General features: G+C 41.0%; 1 protein-coding gene across 3 annotated transcripts in view; it reads right to left on the reverse strand.

Moving 5' to 3' along the window:
- Positions 1-16,622, reverse strand: part of med27 (mediator complex subunit 27) — a 90,894-nt gene that overhangs the window by 9,078 nt on the left and 65,194 nt on the right. For all 3 annotated transcript variants that reach the window (XM_045706680.1, XM_045706681.1, XM_045706682.1), the window contains exon 5: positions 2,905-3,012. In XM_045706680.1, the coding sequence (XP_045562636.1) occupies positions 2,905-3,012 (108 nt within the window). The remainder of the gene's footprint in view (positions 1-2,904; positions 3,013-16,622) is intronic.

The following is a 16,622-nucleotide window of genomic DNA, read 5'->3' on the forward strand; positions in this document are numbered from 1 at the left end:
GTGGCATCCTATGAGGGTGCCACATTGAAAGTCACTGAGCTCTTCATTTAGGCCATTCTACTGCCAATGTTTGTCCATGGAGATTGCATGGCTGTGTGCTCGATTTTATACACCTGTCAGCAACGGGGGTGGCTGAAATAACCGAATCCACTAATTTGAAGGTGTGCCCATATACTTTTGTATATATAGTGTATGTTGGCCACAGGTCTCGGGTATGTGCAATTAAAATTGATTTACCGACTGGACCCGTCCTCTTAATTTAATGTGTGAGGTGATGACAATTGTGTGAACTTGTTATCTGTGTCAGCCAATAGCAACTCAATAAAACGTATAGCTTATGTCCAGCTGAAACTGGTTCTGGCCACTCGCCTCACATGCGTCTGCGGCTGTTGATTGCAAAGATGGAGGACATTTTTAATGAAGTAAAACGAAAGCTAGAGGAGAAAGAGTATAGTGAAAAGAAGCGGAATCTCTGTGAGTGAACAAAGATGAGAAGGTTGGCGCGGCCAAATGGACTGTATGCAACTCGCTATTCAGGTTTGATGCAATTTTCTAACTTTGATTTATTTATTATAATTTGGTTTCTTATCATCATTATTATTATTATTATTATTATTATTATTATTATTATTATTGGCCTATTTAAGAATCTAAGCCAGTTCTTTAAATATGCTCAAAGGGTTTTTGTTTTTGCTGCGACATTTTTGTTGGCTAAATTAAGTTCGAACTGTCTTTTTAATTTAATTTAGGATTAAAAGTAAGCCTGTTGTAAAAATAAAAAACTTTAGCCTATTGCAGTCATTTGTTGGGTAGGCCATCACACAGTTGTCGAAACATTGGTAAATACCCAATAAATTACTGGGAGTTTATATATGGAGAGTGCGACTCTATTTTGATAGTTTATAGTATATTTTTCGTTAGTCAGCACCTTGGTAATTGCTGCAATATAGGCCTAAGCCTGTTAACTTTTGTGAAGGTTTAAATCAGTTCTTTAAATATGCAACAAGTGTTTTGTTTCATCCTGTTGAGACATTTTCTTCGGCCAAATTGAGTTCCAACTCTAATGTTGTGTTGCCAGAAGGCTACTCGCACTCAAACCATGAAAAGGAGAGGCGAGATGCAAAACTTTATTTAATGACGCAATAACCTGTTTGTATTTTCCGTATAAACAACGATGCCTTACTTTTGATATTACCCTAATAAAGTTAAGAATCCTTCGTCAAGGTCTGGTATGGCTATATACTTTTTATTTATTTAACTAGGCAAGTCAGTTAAGAACAAATTCTTATTTACAATGATGGCTTCCGGGTTGGATGTGCATTGTGTCAAGAAGCAGTACGGCTTGGTTGGGTTGTGTTTCGGAGGACGCATGGCTGTCGACCTTCGCCTCTCCCGAGTCCTTTCGGGAGTTGCAGCGATGAGACAAGACTGTAACTACTACCAATTGGATACCACAAAATTGGGGAGAAAAATAAAAAAAGCCAGACTACGGTTTGCAACTGCACATGGGGACAAAGATCGTACTTTTTGGAGAAATGTCCTCTGGTCTGATGAAACAAAAATAGAACTGTTTGGCCATTATGACCATCGTTATGTTTGGAGGAAAAAAGGGGGAGGCTTGCAAGCAGCATCATGTTGTGGGGGCGCTTTGCTGCAGGAGGGACTGGTGCACTTCACAAAATAGATGGCATCATGAGGGAGGAAAATTATGTGGATATATTGAAGAAAAATCTCAAGACATCAGTCAGGAAGTTAAAGCTTGGTCGCAAATGGGTCTTCCAAATGGACAATGACCCCAAGCATACTTCCAAAGTTGTGGCAAAATGGCTTAAGGATAACAAAGTCAAGGTATTGGAGTGGCCATCACAAAGCCCTGACCTCAATCCTATAGAAAATGTGTGGGTAGAACTGAAAAAGCGTGCGAGCAAGGAGGCCCACAAACCTGCCTCAGTTACACCAGCTCTGTCAGGAGGAATGGGCCAAAATTCACCCAATTTATGTGGGAAGCTTGTGGAAGGCTACCCGAAACATTTGACCCAATGCTACCAAATATTAATTGACTGTATTTAACTTCTGACCCACTGGGAATGTAATGAAAGAAATAAAAGCGGAATTAAATAATTCTCTCTACCATTATTCTGACATTTCACATTCTTAAAATAAAGTGGTGATCCTAACTGACCAAAGACAGGGAATTTTTACTAGGATTAAATGTCAGGAATTGTGAAAAACTGAGTTTAAATGTATTTGGCTAAGGTGTATGTAAACTTCCGACTTCAACTGTAAATCATTTGGCCAATATCGCTTGTTTATTGATGGCGCTAGCAGGTTTCTCTCTCTCTCTCTTTTTCTACTATCGGAGGTGAATGGGTCTCTCTGATCCGAACCGGCACAGGTCTGTTGGGGTCTGTTTTTCCACAGGCCTTTTTGGAACGGGTCTCTCAAAAAAAAAAAATGAATTTATGCATTTTCATATATATATATTTTTTTAATTTGAGTGATTTAGCAGACACTCTTATTCAGAGTGACTTAAAGGAGCAATTAGGGTTACGTGGCCTTGCTCAAGGGCACATCAACATGTTTTTTTTACCTAGTTGGCTCCGGGATGCATATTGGGTCATGTGGGAAAGCCACGGATCCATTTCGGAATGGATCAACATTTTTGGGACCCGTGAAGACCTCTAGACTGAAGTCTCCTGGGATGTGTACAGATAATATGCCTAGTATGACATCTCTTGACCCGAGTGTAAAAGTAATACCTTATGTAAAGTAATACCTTATGTAAAGTAATACCGTATGCATATTTTTTTCAATGGAGAGAGGGTCGCACCTCACCATCTCATGCAGTACTACCCAAACCAGCTGTTTGGGCACTAACCTCCCTTTTAACCCTGAACACAATACCTTGCCATCCTCGGAATACACATTCTCACTGAATCCTCTCACGATGGTCCGGTCTATGAACAGGCTTCTCATCACCACAATGGCTTTCAGCACCTTCCCCAATGTCACCTAAAGGAAGAGACAGCAGAGACGAAAAGACAACAACAAATGAAGACCTGTTCAATCCTCTCCTAACCAACCGCCATGTCAAAGAAATGTGCTTAGACTTCTCTCCCCTTGAGGCGAAGGTTAACCTACAGTGCTCTCCACTGGATGGCCCAATAGGCTTATTGTACTTTCCAGTGAATTAACCTTGGAAAGGAGCAGACACCTCTTTTCATCTGACACACGCTTGACATACATAATTACTGAGTTGCAAAGTGTGCCCTGTTAGATATTGACCTTGATCTTTCAAGGCTGAGTAAAGCTTACAAAGGGCTTTGACTATCTCTGTGTAAGAGCAGGGGATAAGAAAGAAACAGCAGAAATTGACCTCTTTAGGTACCAGAGAGAGAGGGAGGGAGAGAGGGAAAGATGGAGAAAAAGGGAGAGAGAGAAAGAGAGAGGAGGGAGAGAGATATAGGGGGAGAGAAGGGGTTAGAGGGGGAGCATGATAAGAGAAAAAAAACCTGCTTTATTTGTGAAAGCTGTTCCAACAGCAGCAGCGTCCCTAGAACAAAACAGCGGTGATTATCGCCTGCTCTACCCAGTCGGAATTATTCATCCAAGTCAGCGCTCCGGCTCAGTTGGCGAATGGGAGGGAAGACGGTCCCAGACTGACAGGGAGAGCACAGTATTTGGGAGGGCTTTCATGGCTCCACTCAAACATGAGAAAGAGGGGGGTGACTGAGAAAACCTTTTGTTTAAACAAGCCAGTTGGATTCAATGGCAGACTTTGCAGAACAACTTTGCATGAACTGAGCAACAACACCTTAGAGAGAAAAGAAAGATGTTTCAAAAGAGGTTGCATGGTACAAAATAAACTAAGTAGGACTACACATTTTGAAATACATTTTTCAATAAATTAAAGACCTAAATAATCAGAGGCAGTCTTTTTTACGAATGTTAACAGCTATTTACCTCGACATTAGGCCATATCTACAAAAAAACTATTTTCAGGAATATAGTATAGCATTCACAACTAAATTGTCTTCATCAGGCTTCCCCAAGCTGAGAACATTGTGTGGACATTGTTTTGGAGTCTGAAAGCCTTATGGTAGGCTTACATGGTAACATGTTAATTACACAGTAATAAGCTAACCAATTAAATAATTAAACCATTTCATGGGTACAATTTAGTACCAGTTACAGTAGTTACCAATTGTGTTGAATTCTATCCATTTGTTGCCACAATTTCCTGTTAATATCATACGGTACTGTTTCCACAATGTTTGTAAAATGAAGTGCCCCCAAGACTTCTGCAATGGTCATTTCAGATGGCTCATTAAATCGTTTCTTATTAAATAGTTGACCAGTTGGAGGTTTTTCTAGCTCTAAATACAATGGAAACTGATCAGTTTCAGTTCATAATGGATTAGTAAGCTCTAAGCTATGAGAGAAAATGGTCATCTTACTGTGGTCTGTATTTGAATTTGTGCAGTGAGGAAAACCCCCCAGCATTGTCGAACACTTCAAAAGCATTTGACTTGATGGATTGTTCTGCACACCAAAACAAAAAACAAAAGGACACTTTTTAAGTCCGGTGACAGAGAATCTAACAACCTTCCATGCATAAATGAATAAATCCATTAATGGAGAAAATATCACCATTGAAAATAATTTGTTTCTCCACAGAAGACGTCCTGTTAGATGGCCTAAGAGGCTTCTGTAAAAGGCTTGTCACTTCCACAGCTCTTGTAAGCCAGCTAATTGGAGAGGTGATCAGCAAACAAATTTCAAGGAGCGCCTGAACCCATCGAATGCACTTACAGTGTAGAAAGGAGAGAAACGTACTCCTGTTAAGTGTTAGCACAGACTAGTAAAAGACAGTGATGGTTCCAAAACAGTTCAAGGCTAACTAGGTAAATGCAGTATTTATGCAGTATGATGAGAGGAGGAAAGTCTTGCTGCATGGCCAGTCAAAGTAGGATAAACTGTGGATCAACCCAGAACCACTACTGAGAGAAGTACACACACGTCTCTCAAAAAGTCCTTCAGAGAGATGACACACCAAAATACATTTTGAAACAATTGAATACTGCAGACCTGGAAGGCCCCTTTATGTTCAACGTAGGAGTGTGGACTAGAAAATTCTCTGACGTGATTAAACGTGCCTAGAAAACGCAGGAGCATCCATTCATATTTCATGAGGGTTCTTCAGCAACACATTTTCCAGTCTTTAGCGGTTGGGCTGTGTCAAGGCGGCTCTAAGGCTGTCATACGTCTCCGGCGGCCTGCTCGCTCCTTGCCAAGACAGGTGCTCAAAGGGAGAATACATTACTGACGACAGGCCTTTTATAAAGGCAGGGCCCAGGCTCTCTGCTCTGCTTTACCCTGGCCAGGCCCAGGACATGAGGCTCGAGTACACATTGACCGAATGACTGAGTACTGACTTCTCCCATGTCTGACAAACAGTCACCAACCTCACTTCAGCTACAGCAAATCCAAATCAATCCTCCATTTTAAGAGCATTTTCTGTAGTTTTAGTAGCCTTTTCAGTATTTATAAATTATTCTGCAGGAAAATTTGTTATTGACAACAAATCAATCATCATCATTACATGGACGGTTCACACCGAATCAAAGTTGTCAGAAATGTATGTACCTCACAAGTCAATATGGAGTCTAGAAAAACATTTATTTGTAAACAGCTAAAATTACAGTTGACTAGAGGATGAAGAACCTGGCATGCTTCTACACCTGCATTGCTTGCTGTTTGGGTTTAAGGCTGGGTTTCTGTACAGCACTTTGAGATATCAGCTGATGTAAGAAGGGCTATATAAATACATTTGATTTGATATACAGTGCATTCAAAAAGTATTCAGCCTCCTTCCCCTTTTCCACATTTTGTTATGTTACAGCCTTATTCTAAAATGGATTCAAATTACTTTTTTCCCCCTCATCTTACTACACACAATAACCCATAATGACAAAGCAAAAACAGGTTTTTAGACATTTTTGCAAATGTATTTAAAATAAATAACAGAAATACCTTATTTACATACAGTACCAGTCAAAAGTTTGGACACCTACTCATTCCAGGTTTTTTCTTAATTTTTTTCTACAATAGTGAAGACATCAAAACTATGAAATAACACATACGGAATCATGTAGTAAACAGAAAATGGTGTTAATTTCAAGAACTATAAAACTTTCTTCAAGTGCAGTCGCAAAAACCATCAAGCGCTATGGTGAAACTGGCTCTCATGAGGACCGCCACAGGAAAGGAAGACAGAGTTACCTCTGCTGCAGACGATAATGTTATTAGAGTTAACTGCACTTCAGATAGCAGCCCAAATAAAATGTTTCAGAGTTCAAGTAACAGACACATCAACAGAACAGAGGAGACCTTCATGGTCTATTAGCTGAAAAGAAACCACTACTAAAGGACACCAATAAGAAGAAGAGACTTGCTTGGGCCAAGAAACACAAGCAATGGATATTAGAACAGTGGAAATCTGTCCTTTGGTCTGATGAGTCCAAATTCGAGATTTTTGGTTCCAACAGCCATGTCTTTGTGAGACGCAGAGTAGGTAAACGGTGCTTCCCACCGTGAAGCATGGAGGTGGTGGTGTGGGGGTGCATTGCTGGTGACACTGTCAGTGATTTATTTAGAATTTAAGGCACACTTAACCAACATTGCTACCACAGTATTCTGCAGGGATACGCCATCCCGTCTAGTTTGCACTTAGTGGGACTATCATTTGTTTTTCAATAGGACAATGACCCAACACACCTCCAGGCTGTGTAAGGGCTATATGACCAAGAAGGAGAGTGATGGAGTGCTGCATCAGATGACCTGGGCTCCACAATCACCCGACCTCAACCCAATTGAGATGGTTTGGGATGAGTTGGACCGCAGAGTGAAGGAAAAGCAGCCAACAGGTGCCCAGCATATGTGGGAAATCCTTCAAGACTGTTGGAAAAGCATTCTAGGTGAAGCTGGTTGAGAGAATGAGTGTGCAAAGAATGCATGTGCAAAGCAAGAGTGTGCAAAACTGTAATCAAGGCAGAGTGACTACTTTGAAGAATCTCAAATATAAAATATATTTTGATTTGTTTAACACTTTTGGTTACTACATGATTCCATATGTTATTTCATAGTTTTGATGTCTTCAAGGTAGAAAATAGTAAAAATAAAGAAACAACTCTTGAATGAGTAGGTGTGTCCAAACTATTGACTGGTACTGTACATAAGGTCCCACAGTTGATGCATGTCAGAGCAAAATCCAAGCCATGAGGTCGAAGGAATTGTCCGTAGAGCTCAGAGACAGGATTGTGTCGAGGCACAGATCTGGGGATGGGTACCTAAAACTTTCTGCAGTATTGAATGTCCCCAACAACACAGTGGCGTCCATCATTCTTAAATGGAAGAAGTTTGGAACCACCAAGACTCTTCCTAGAGCTGGCCACCCGGCCAAACTAAGGAATCAAGGGAGAAGGGACTTGGTCAGGGAGATGACCAAGAACCTGATGGTCACTCCGACAGAGCTCCAGAGTTCGTCTGTGGAGATGGGAGAACCTTCCAGAAGGACAAACATCTCTGCAGCACTCCACCAATCAGTCCTTCATGGTAGAGTTGCCAGCCGAAGCCACTCCTCAATAAAAGGCACATGACAGCCCACTTGGAGTTTGCCAAAAGGCACCTCAAGGACTATCAGACCATGAGAAACAAGATTCTCTGGTCTGATGAAACCAAGATTGAACTCTTTGGCCTGAATGTCAAGCGTCACGTCTGGAGGAAACCTGGCACCATCACCATGGTTAAGCAATCCAAAATCAAATCTAGAAGCTGGAGACTTACATTTCCCTCACTAACTTTAAACATCAGCTATCTGAGCAGCTACCCGATTGCTGCAGCTGTACATAGTCCATCTGTAAATAGCCCACCCAATCTACCTACCTCATCCCCATATTGTTTTTATTTACTTTGCTGCTCTTTTGCACACCAGTATCACTACTTACACACCATCATCTGCTCATCTACCCCTCCAGTGTTAATCTGCTAAATTGTAATTACTTTGCTACTATGGCCTATTTATTGCCTTACCTCCTCATGCCATTTGCACACACTGTATGTAGATTTTTTCTTCTTCTATTGTGTTATTGACTGTACGCTTGTTTATTCCATGTGTAACTCTGTGTTGTTGTTTGTGTCGCACTGCTTTGCTTTATCTTGGCCAGGTCGCAGTTGTAAATGATAACTTGTTCTCAACTAACTTACCTGGTTAAATAAAGGTGAAAAAATAATAATGATTAATAATAATGGCGGCAGCATCATGCTGTGGGAATGTTTTTCAGAGGCAGGGACTGGGAGACTAGTCAGGATCGCGGGAAAGCTGAACGGAGCAGAGTACAGTGAGATTCTTGATGAAAACCTGCTCCAGAGCACTCAGGACCTCGGACTGGGGCAAAGGTTCACCTTCCAACAGGAAAACGACCCTAAGCACACAGCCAAGACAACGCAGGAGTGGCTTCGGGACAAGTCTCTGAATGTCCTTGAGTGGCCCAGCCAGAGCCCGGACTTTAACCTGTTCAGAATTTGAAAGATTGAGAGGATCTTCAGAGAAGAATGGGAGATACTCCCCAAATACAGGTGTGCCAAGCTTGTACCCAAGAAAGGGGGATACCTAGTCAGTTGTACAACTGAATGCCTTCTTACGCAAATTTATTTTTTTTACCTTTAACTACGCAAGTCAGTTAATAAGAACAAATTCTTCTTTTCAACGATGGGGTTAACTGCCTTGTTCAGGGGCAGAACGACAGATTTTTACCTTGTCAGCTCGGGGATTCGACCTGGAAACCTTTCGGTTACTAGTCCAACACTCTAACCACTAGGCTACCTGCCGCCCCATTTAACCCAACCCCAAGACTCGAGGTTGTAATCACTGCCAAACGTGCTTCAACAAAGTACTGAGTAAAGGGTCTGAATACTTATGTAAAATTGATATTTTCGGTTAAATTTGCAAAATTTAAAAAAACAGGTTTTGCTTTGTCATTATGGTGTATTGTGTGTAGATTGGTGAGGGTAAAAAATATTAAATCAATTTTAGAATAAGGCTGTAACATAACAAAATATGGAAAAAGTCAAGGGATCTGAATACTTTCCGAGTGCACTGTAGATTGTAACGGTACTGTAAACAATTGGATTCCTCTCGGTTTTCTTTTCCAAGGTGAATTGACATCAACTAAGTACTAGTAAGTACTAGGCTACTTACGTACTTATTACATTAAAGTAATAAAGTAATCTTTCATTTGAGACCTACAGATTTCTCCAGTCCCAAAGGAATATAACGGTATCAATGGAACATGTGGCATGGAATGTAGACCCGGGCTCTACTTTAGACAATTTGTCATTCCTAAAAGCCTCAGTTGATACATTTGTGGGAGCAGATTGTGAATCACCTTTCACATAGTGCCTTGTTCTAGTCCTTGATGCCTTCTCTCTGTGGAGGTCCAAACAGAAAGTGTGTGTGGAGCTCCAAAGTACTACATAACCTACACGAACGAGTCGCTAAAATACAGACCCATCAGCTAATGGCTCTGTCTATCCAATGAAAATGGGACAGACGAAAGCCTAGCAGTGCGCTCATACACAGACGCACAGGTGCATGTACGCTTACATGAGGAATTGATCTGGGTCTCCTTCCTGAACAAATCTTGACAGATTATGTTGGACATATTCCCAACCACAATAAGCAAAAGCATTGAGTCTTAAGACTTCTCTCTACACACAGGTACTCTCTACTTAATATTTTCTGAAGGTTTCAAACGTGTTTGAAATGACTGACACACTACTATTACATATTTTACAAATGAGACTAGCAGACTCCCTACCTAGGCAGCTATACTTCATACGTTTACAAAGTGCTCTCCTGATGCCCAGACTAAAAGTATGACTCAGTGGGCAGAACAGAGCTCCACTTTGGACCCCGATGAGCTGGCCTAGTGTGGTTAATTAGGAAAAGGAAAAGTGCATTTCTGTCCGTGGCTGCAGCATAGGCTCACAGATGGTGGGCCGTTTTATTTAGAGAGAGAGAGAGTGGGCAGCAGATCACATACTGTAGAGAGCAGAGCACACAACAAATTGGAGACAATTAAAAAAAGGAACAGTTTCCAAGCAACAAGTGGGTCTGGATGTGACTGACGTCCTCTATGGTACTGAGAGGAAAAAAAGAAAGCTGACAAGTTGAGATTGAGAACAGAAAAAGACAGTGAGAGAAAGAGAGAAGTCAGCCTTGCAATAAAATGCTCTGCCATTTTCACATCCTATAGCCTATTCACAGCAAACATGTCAAAGACACGTAGAGGCTCATAATTTAACATCCCAAACTATTAGCCCACTGACATGTCACCATAAGGAATGATGTCAAGTTTTTTGAATTTGTGTGGCTCTGGGCAACAAATGGTAGAAAAAACAACAATAACCTTTCCTCTTGACAGTTAATCATTTGGTCTGAAGAAAAAGTCAATTAAATCCAACAATGCTGCTGTGTGACACAAGGGGGAGTGAATTGTTGACAGTAAATCTGTTTCTTCTTTGAGCTGGTTAAAAAAAAACAGCGTGAGAGGGATCACTGATTTATTTCATCACCAAAACAGGCCTTATTTGCCCACCTGGCTGCCAGTCAGTCTGCTACCTGATCCTGCTTGTTGAGGATTTGCTGAGGCTGGCTATATCTTTTGATGACGGCCATGTTTGTTGGTCTCCCTTTCCTGACCTCAGCGCCTGGAGGTTCTCTCCTCCTCAGAATTAAGCCAGTCAGAGGATATCAGGTCAATATTCCACACATGGAGCGCTGCCTGCCCGCCCCGCTCCCCTTGGCCCAGGTGTTCAGTTCCGCTCCTGGTGTAGCGACCTTGATGTGGGATTAAAACATTTTTTAAATTTAGATCGGTACCCCAACAAGGTCACTTTAAAATTAAATGAATGAGCCCCATGTACAGCACGCCCCTGCTCCTCTCAAATGTTTCAAAAGAAGCAACCACAAACAACTAGGATCATCAAACATAACTATCAAGATGCAGTATTCACACCCCTGAGTCAATACAGGTTAGAATCACCTTTGGTAGCGATTACAGCTGTGAGTCTTTCTGGGTAAGTCTAAAGAGATTTGCACCTCGATTGTTGGTCATTACTAGACTTTTTCAAATCTTGCCAAAGATTTTCAAGCAGATTTAAGTCAAAACTTTAACTAGGCCACTCAAGACCATTCAATGGCATCTTGGTAAGCAGCTCCTGCATATATTTGGCCTTGTGTTTTACATTATTGTCCTGCTGAAAGGCGAATTTGTCTCCCAGTGTCTGTTGGAAAGAAGACTGAATCAGGTTTCCCTTTAAGATTGTGCATGTGCTTAGCTCTATTCTGTTTATTTTTATGCTAAAAAAAACTCCCTCGTCCTTGCCGATGACAAGCTTACCCATAACATGATGCAGCCACCACCATGCTTGAAAATATGAAGTGGTACTCAGTGATGTGTTGTGTTGGTTTTACCCAAATCATAATGCTTTGTATTCAAAGTAGCCACATTTTTTGCAGTTTTACTTTAGTGTCTTATTTCAAACAATATGCATGTTTTGGAACATCATTCAAAGAGTACTCGCACCCAAAAGCATGAAAAGGGATAACCCAAGGAGGTCGCAATGGAAAAAAATAATATAATTAATTGAATCCATGCTCGAAATATTAAAAAAGGTGTAAGTGCAAGGTGCTAAACAAAATGACAAAGGAACGGAGCATACGTTTTGGCCTTATGCCTACGACAGTGCTGTACAAAGAAATGTTTCGCCTACTTGAGTATTTCATATCTATTGCTTCTGATATTATATAGCCCAGACTGTTGTCTCTTTCCAATTATATGTGACATTTGAATTGCCAATTTTTGATACTCTTCTATATATTCCTTGTTAATATGCATTGACTTCCGATTCCCCAGTCTCTAATCAACTATCGGCCTGCGCCTGTTACGCACAGCAGGTGTGTCTTCTTAAGTACTTGTCTTCTTAATTTGTTTCTACAGCTCTGATGAAGGCATAAGGCCGAAGCGTATGCTCTGTTCCCTTTTCATTCTATTTAGCACCTTGCACTTTATGTATTATTTCGAGCATGGATACAATTAATTACATTATTTTTTACATCATCTCGGACTCCTTGGGTTATTCCTTGTCATGGTTTTGAGTGCGAGTACTTTTTGAACTCCTCCACGCACCGGCCGCCTTTCATTCTAACCTAAGTGCCAACCCTCATACTGGATATCTAAACACTATTATTGCACACAGTGTGAGTCCATGTAACTTATGGGACTTGTTAAGCACATTTTTACTCCTGAAGTTATTTAGGCTGGTCATAACAAAGGGGTTGAATACTTGACTCAAGACATTTCAGCTTTTAATTGTTTATTAATTTGTATTGGTCATGTAGTGTATTTTTTTCTTTTTGAGGTTCTTCGGACCCGTTTTAAACTAGATAAATAACTATGAGGTTCAGAGTTACTCCAGAATCAGTTCATAAAACACAGGCTTGATTTAGAAATGCATGAAAAAGACACTCCAGAATCAGTTCATAAAACACAGGCTTGATTTAGAAATGCATGAAAAAGACACTTGAAATATCTCAATAAAATATAAGCTTTGCTTAACCTAGCCATAGCTCAAAATGACAGTAACAGGGTAGAACTCCAACTGTTACTCTGTGCCAAGTCTGCCATTTTGACCCACTAGAGAGGAGGTAAGAGTGGAGTCTTCTGTTGGGTGTAAGCATGCTTGAATAAAACAACCAAAAAAATAACGCCACTGTCGGTAAGAGAAATATGTACAAATGGAACATGTGGACAGGCCTTGTCTAGCTTATAGTTATACAATTAAACAAGTTAGTATGAGCAAAGTTACAACGTCACACAATTACTGTATCTTATACCAATATTTGATACATTATGAATATGGTATTCAGGTGAGGTTATCTATGAGATTATCTGTTTACTGTTGTGCGCAATCGACCAGTCCACTTTGACACTATGAGGTGTGTTAGGGCTGACCACATTTAGTGAACTGGTCGATTGTTTTGTTGATGGTTGACCAACAGCCTAAGGTTTTTTTAGTCGAGAAGTGGCAAATTTATTTAAAGGCATTATGGCACTTGAGACACCTGTCTGATTCACGCCTGTCAGTGGACTAATCCATTGGGAGGGCACACCAGTATCACCAGTAGTACATTTACCATTAATTCCCATCATTTATCATCTACAATGTTTGTTTGGTTAAGGTAATTATGTTAATGCATTCAATATATTAATGTATCAGTTTTAAAGTTGTCATTGTAGGAGTGGACACGTTTGCAGAGCGCACAACCTAGACTACACTTGTCAGAAAAAAAGTGTACTTTTGCATATAGAAGTAGTACTAGTCTACCTGGCCTGCGCGCAAATGTAGCCCTATAAATGTGCCCATTTGGGTATCTGATACTATTTCTGATTGTCTTAACTCACCATCATTGTGGAGGTTCTCAAAGTAATGTTTTCTTTACCTCAAACAGCAAGTAAACAGCATGAATAGGGGAAAAACTGGTGGAAACTTCATAAAATAGGCCTACCTGATTACTTCTTATCCCTTGCGTAAACAGCCTACAGCAGTGTCTGTCTGGAGCTCACTGGCACAGGAAACTCTGAGGGCCCAGAATATTTTATACAAAGTTGCAAGTTTGCTAGCACAAGCTTCATGCCAGACCAAGTTAATACAATGTTTCGAGTTCCTGGCAGATTGGCCACGCGTAGCCAATGTGATGATTAGGATATTTTAAAATCAGGATATTTTATACTTGCGGGCTGTAATGTTTTTATTTGTTGGCTTTATGTAGGCTATTGTTAAATATTGGCAATGGCAACAGAAGTTACATTTAGATTTGTATAATTTCCCTCACGAAAAAAGACTGCAGTCAGAGTGCAGTATAATTGCAATATAACTACAGTTAGAGTGCAGTATAACTGCAGGAAGCTGCGTCTAAAATAACTGGCACGCAGGTCAGTAGAAATGGTACGATAACTTGGCACACCAAATGGAAAACGTTGCCAACTGATGGTGTAGTCCATTACCCGCACCTTCTGGAGTTTAACGGCAGAATCTGTGAAGGCCAGCAGCAGCGGGCAAGGGGAAGAGGAGGGTAGGGAACAGGTTTTTTTCCTTCTGGTTAGGCTATATTGATCTCTGGCTCCCCCTCTTTAGAAATTTGTATCTTCATTTTTCATCGCAGTGCTTAAAGCATCAAACAAGCTCAGTAGCCTACATGTAGTTGACTGTATTGTAAAATGTCGACCAATCGATTGGGCGAAGGAACAGATGACTCTCTGTCGACTAATATTTGTTGCTGTTGTCGGGGACAGCCCGATTGTGTGTAGGCTAGTGTCAGAAAATCTACATTAAATAAATTTCTAATTCAGGCTGTAACACAACAAAATGTGGAAAAGGTACTTTCTGAAGATACTGTAACTAAGATGTTCGGTGTAATATTTCTCAAGTGAAAAAATGTCCATGAAAACTATCGTTGAATGACAACACTTTATTGTAGAATCCCTGCTGTTGACCAATTACTGACGAAGGGGCGTAGTCTTGCCTCGAGAAAATATGTAATGTACACGAACAGCCCAAAAATCCCTTGCCCAAGACCAAACCGAGCAAAAATGTCACAAAATGTCATCATAATATATGCATGAACTGTTCCGAACAGTTTCGGATGGGAAGCCTGTGGACGCCTTTAGCCTTCGCCTGCCACTGAAGGGGATTACATGCGCTGAGCCTTTCCTCTGACCTCAATCAACCGCCCCAATTAACGCTGCATTCCCTCTTGCTGCTGACGCCGTTTACAAACACAGAATGTGAGAGTGAGAAAGAGAGAGCGAGAGACAGGGAGAGAGAGAGGGTGGATGAATGAGCGAGAGAGAAAGAGAGAAAAGGGGGTGAGAGAGAAAGAGAAAATGGGGCGAGAGAGAAAGAAAATGGGGGTGAGAGAGAAGGGGAAAACGAGAGAAAGGGAGGATGGGGAGAGAAGAGAGAGAGAAAGGGGGAGAGCGAGTAACACAGCACAAACAGGGCCTTTCATTTTCTATTACAGGTTACCAGATGAGACCCATGGTGACCTGGTAGACTTTGTTCCTATATGCTATTGATATCCCTTAGCAGAACACACGCTTGTCAGTTGTCAGTCATGTTCTACAATAGTGCACCCCTCTTCACTAAATTCCTTCAAGGACACGCCACCGCAAAAGGCAAGACCTTCAGTTTTGTAAATCGTTAATTCGTACATTCTGGGCTTTTCGAAAGCTAACCTCTCTTTAAAAATCGGCTGACAATGAAGTACATTGTACTTTGATGGGCGACGCAAAAATGATTGTCCATCCCTTACAACCCACTTTAAGGGATGGACAAATTATTAACTTTAACAGTGGCCAAACACACACACAATGATTGTTACAAAACTAACAGTCCATTAACAAATGCATCTGCAAGAAACTGGCATTTGGGTTGCTTGTATTAAAATGACTGTGTTCTTTTGAGCTCTGCTGTGCCAGTGACGGTGGTGGTGAGGTAATGAGGCCTGGGTATACTATGGAGGACAGGGCTGGGAGTAGAACTGGATCTGGCTGGGCTGCCAGCCTGCCAACTGGGCCATCTGTGAGCCAGTGAACCCCTGTTGGTGGGGATGGAGCACTGATTTATATATACATTAGATGACTGACAGGGGGCTCTGTTTTAAAGCAACCGCGACTCCATCTTGGCACTTCCACATTATTGTACAACAAATGATGGAAGCTATAGAAATGCATTTATGTCTAGAATTGTTTTTGCGATGTTTATTACATTACAGACAATGCATACTTTAAAATGATCTTGAGCTAAACATTAAAAAGAATACATACAAAAATGTTCCTTAAAGTATCATTTTTAGAATCTTCTAATGTTACTCTCCCCACCACAACAACAAATAATTTGATTGAATTCCATTCATTCCTATGGAGGACTGTTCCTACTGAGGAGTGCCAATATGGCTGACCGGTGGCTTCAAAGCCTCTCACTGGCCAATACATAGCAATCCGGGGTTTATATGCATTATTTGGATGGCGTATTTGTAATCTTCCTGTCGCTTTCTCTCCCCTGCCAGCCTCTCTCTTTCTGCCTCTCCTTGGACACAGTACTGGCGCATGAAGGGATCTTAGCATCATTGAGCAAAGACACAGACAAATGGTTGAAGCCACCGGTCAGCTAGATTCAATGCTACACTGAACAAAAATATAACCGCAACAACTTCAAAGATTTTACTGTTACGGTTCATATAAGGAAATCAGGCAATTTAAAGAAATAAATTAGGCCCTAATCTATGGATTTCACACGACTGAGAATACAGGTATGCATCTGTTGGCCACAAAAACTGTAAAAAAAAATGTAGGGGCCTGGATCAGAAAACCAGTCAGTATCTGGTGTGACCACCATTAGCCTCATGCAGTATGACATCTCCATTGCGTAGTTGACCAGGCTGTTGATTGTGGCCTGTGGAATGTTGTCCCATTGCTCTTCAATGGCTGTGAGTGGTT

The sequence above is a fragment of the Salmo salar genome, chromosome ssa24, assembly GCF_905237065.1.
Source record: "Salmo salar chromosome ssa24, Ssal_v3.1, whole genome shotgun sequence".
NCBI classification, from domain to species: Eukaryota; Metazoa; Chordata; class Actinopteri; order Salmoniformes; family Salmonidae; genus Salmo; species Salmo salar.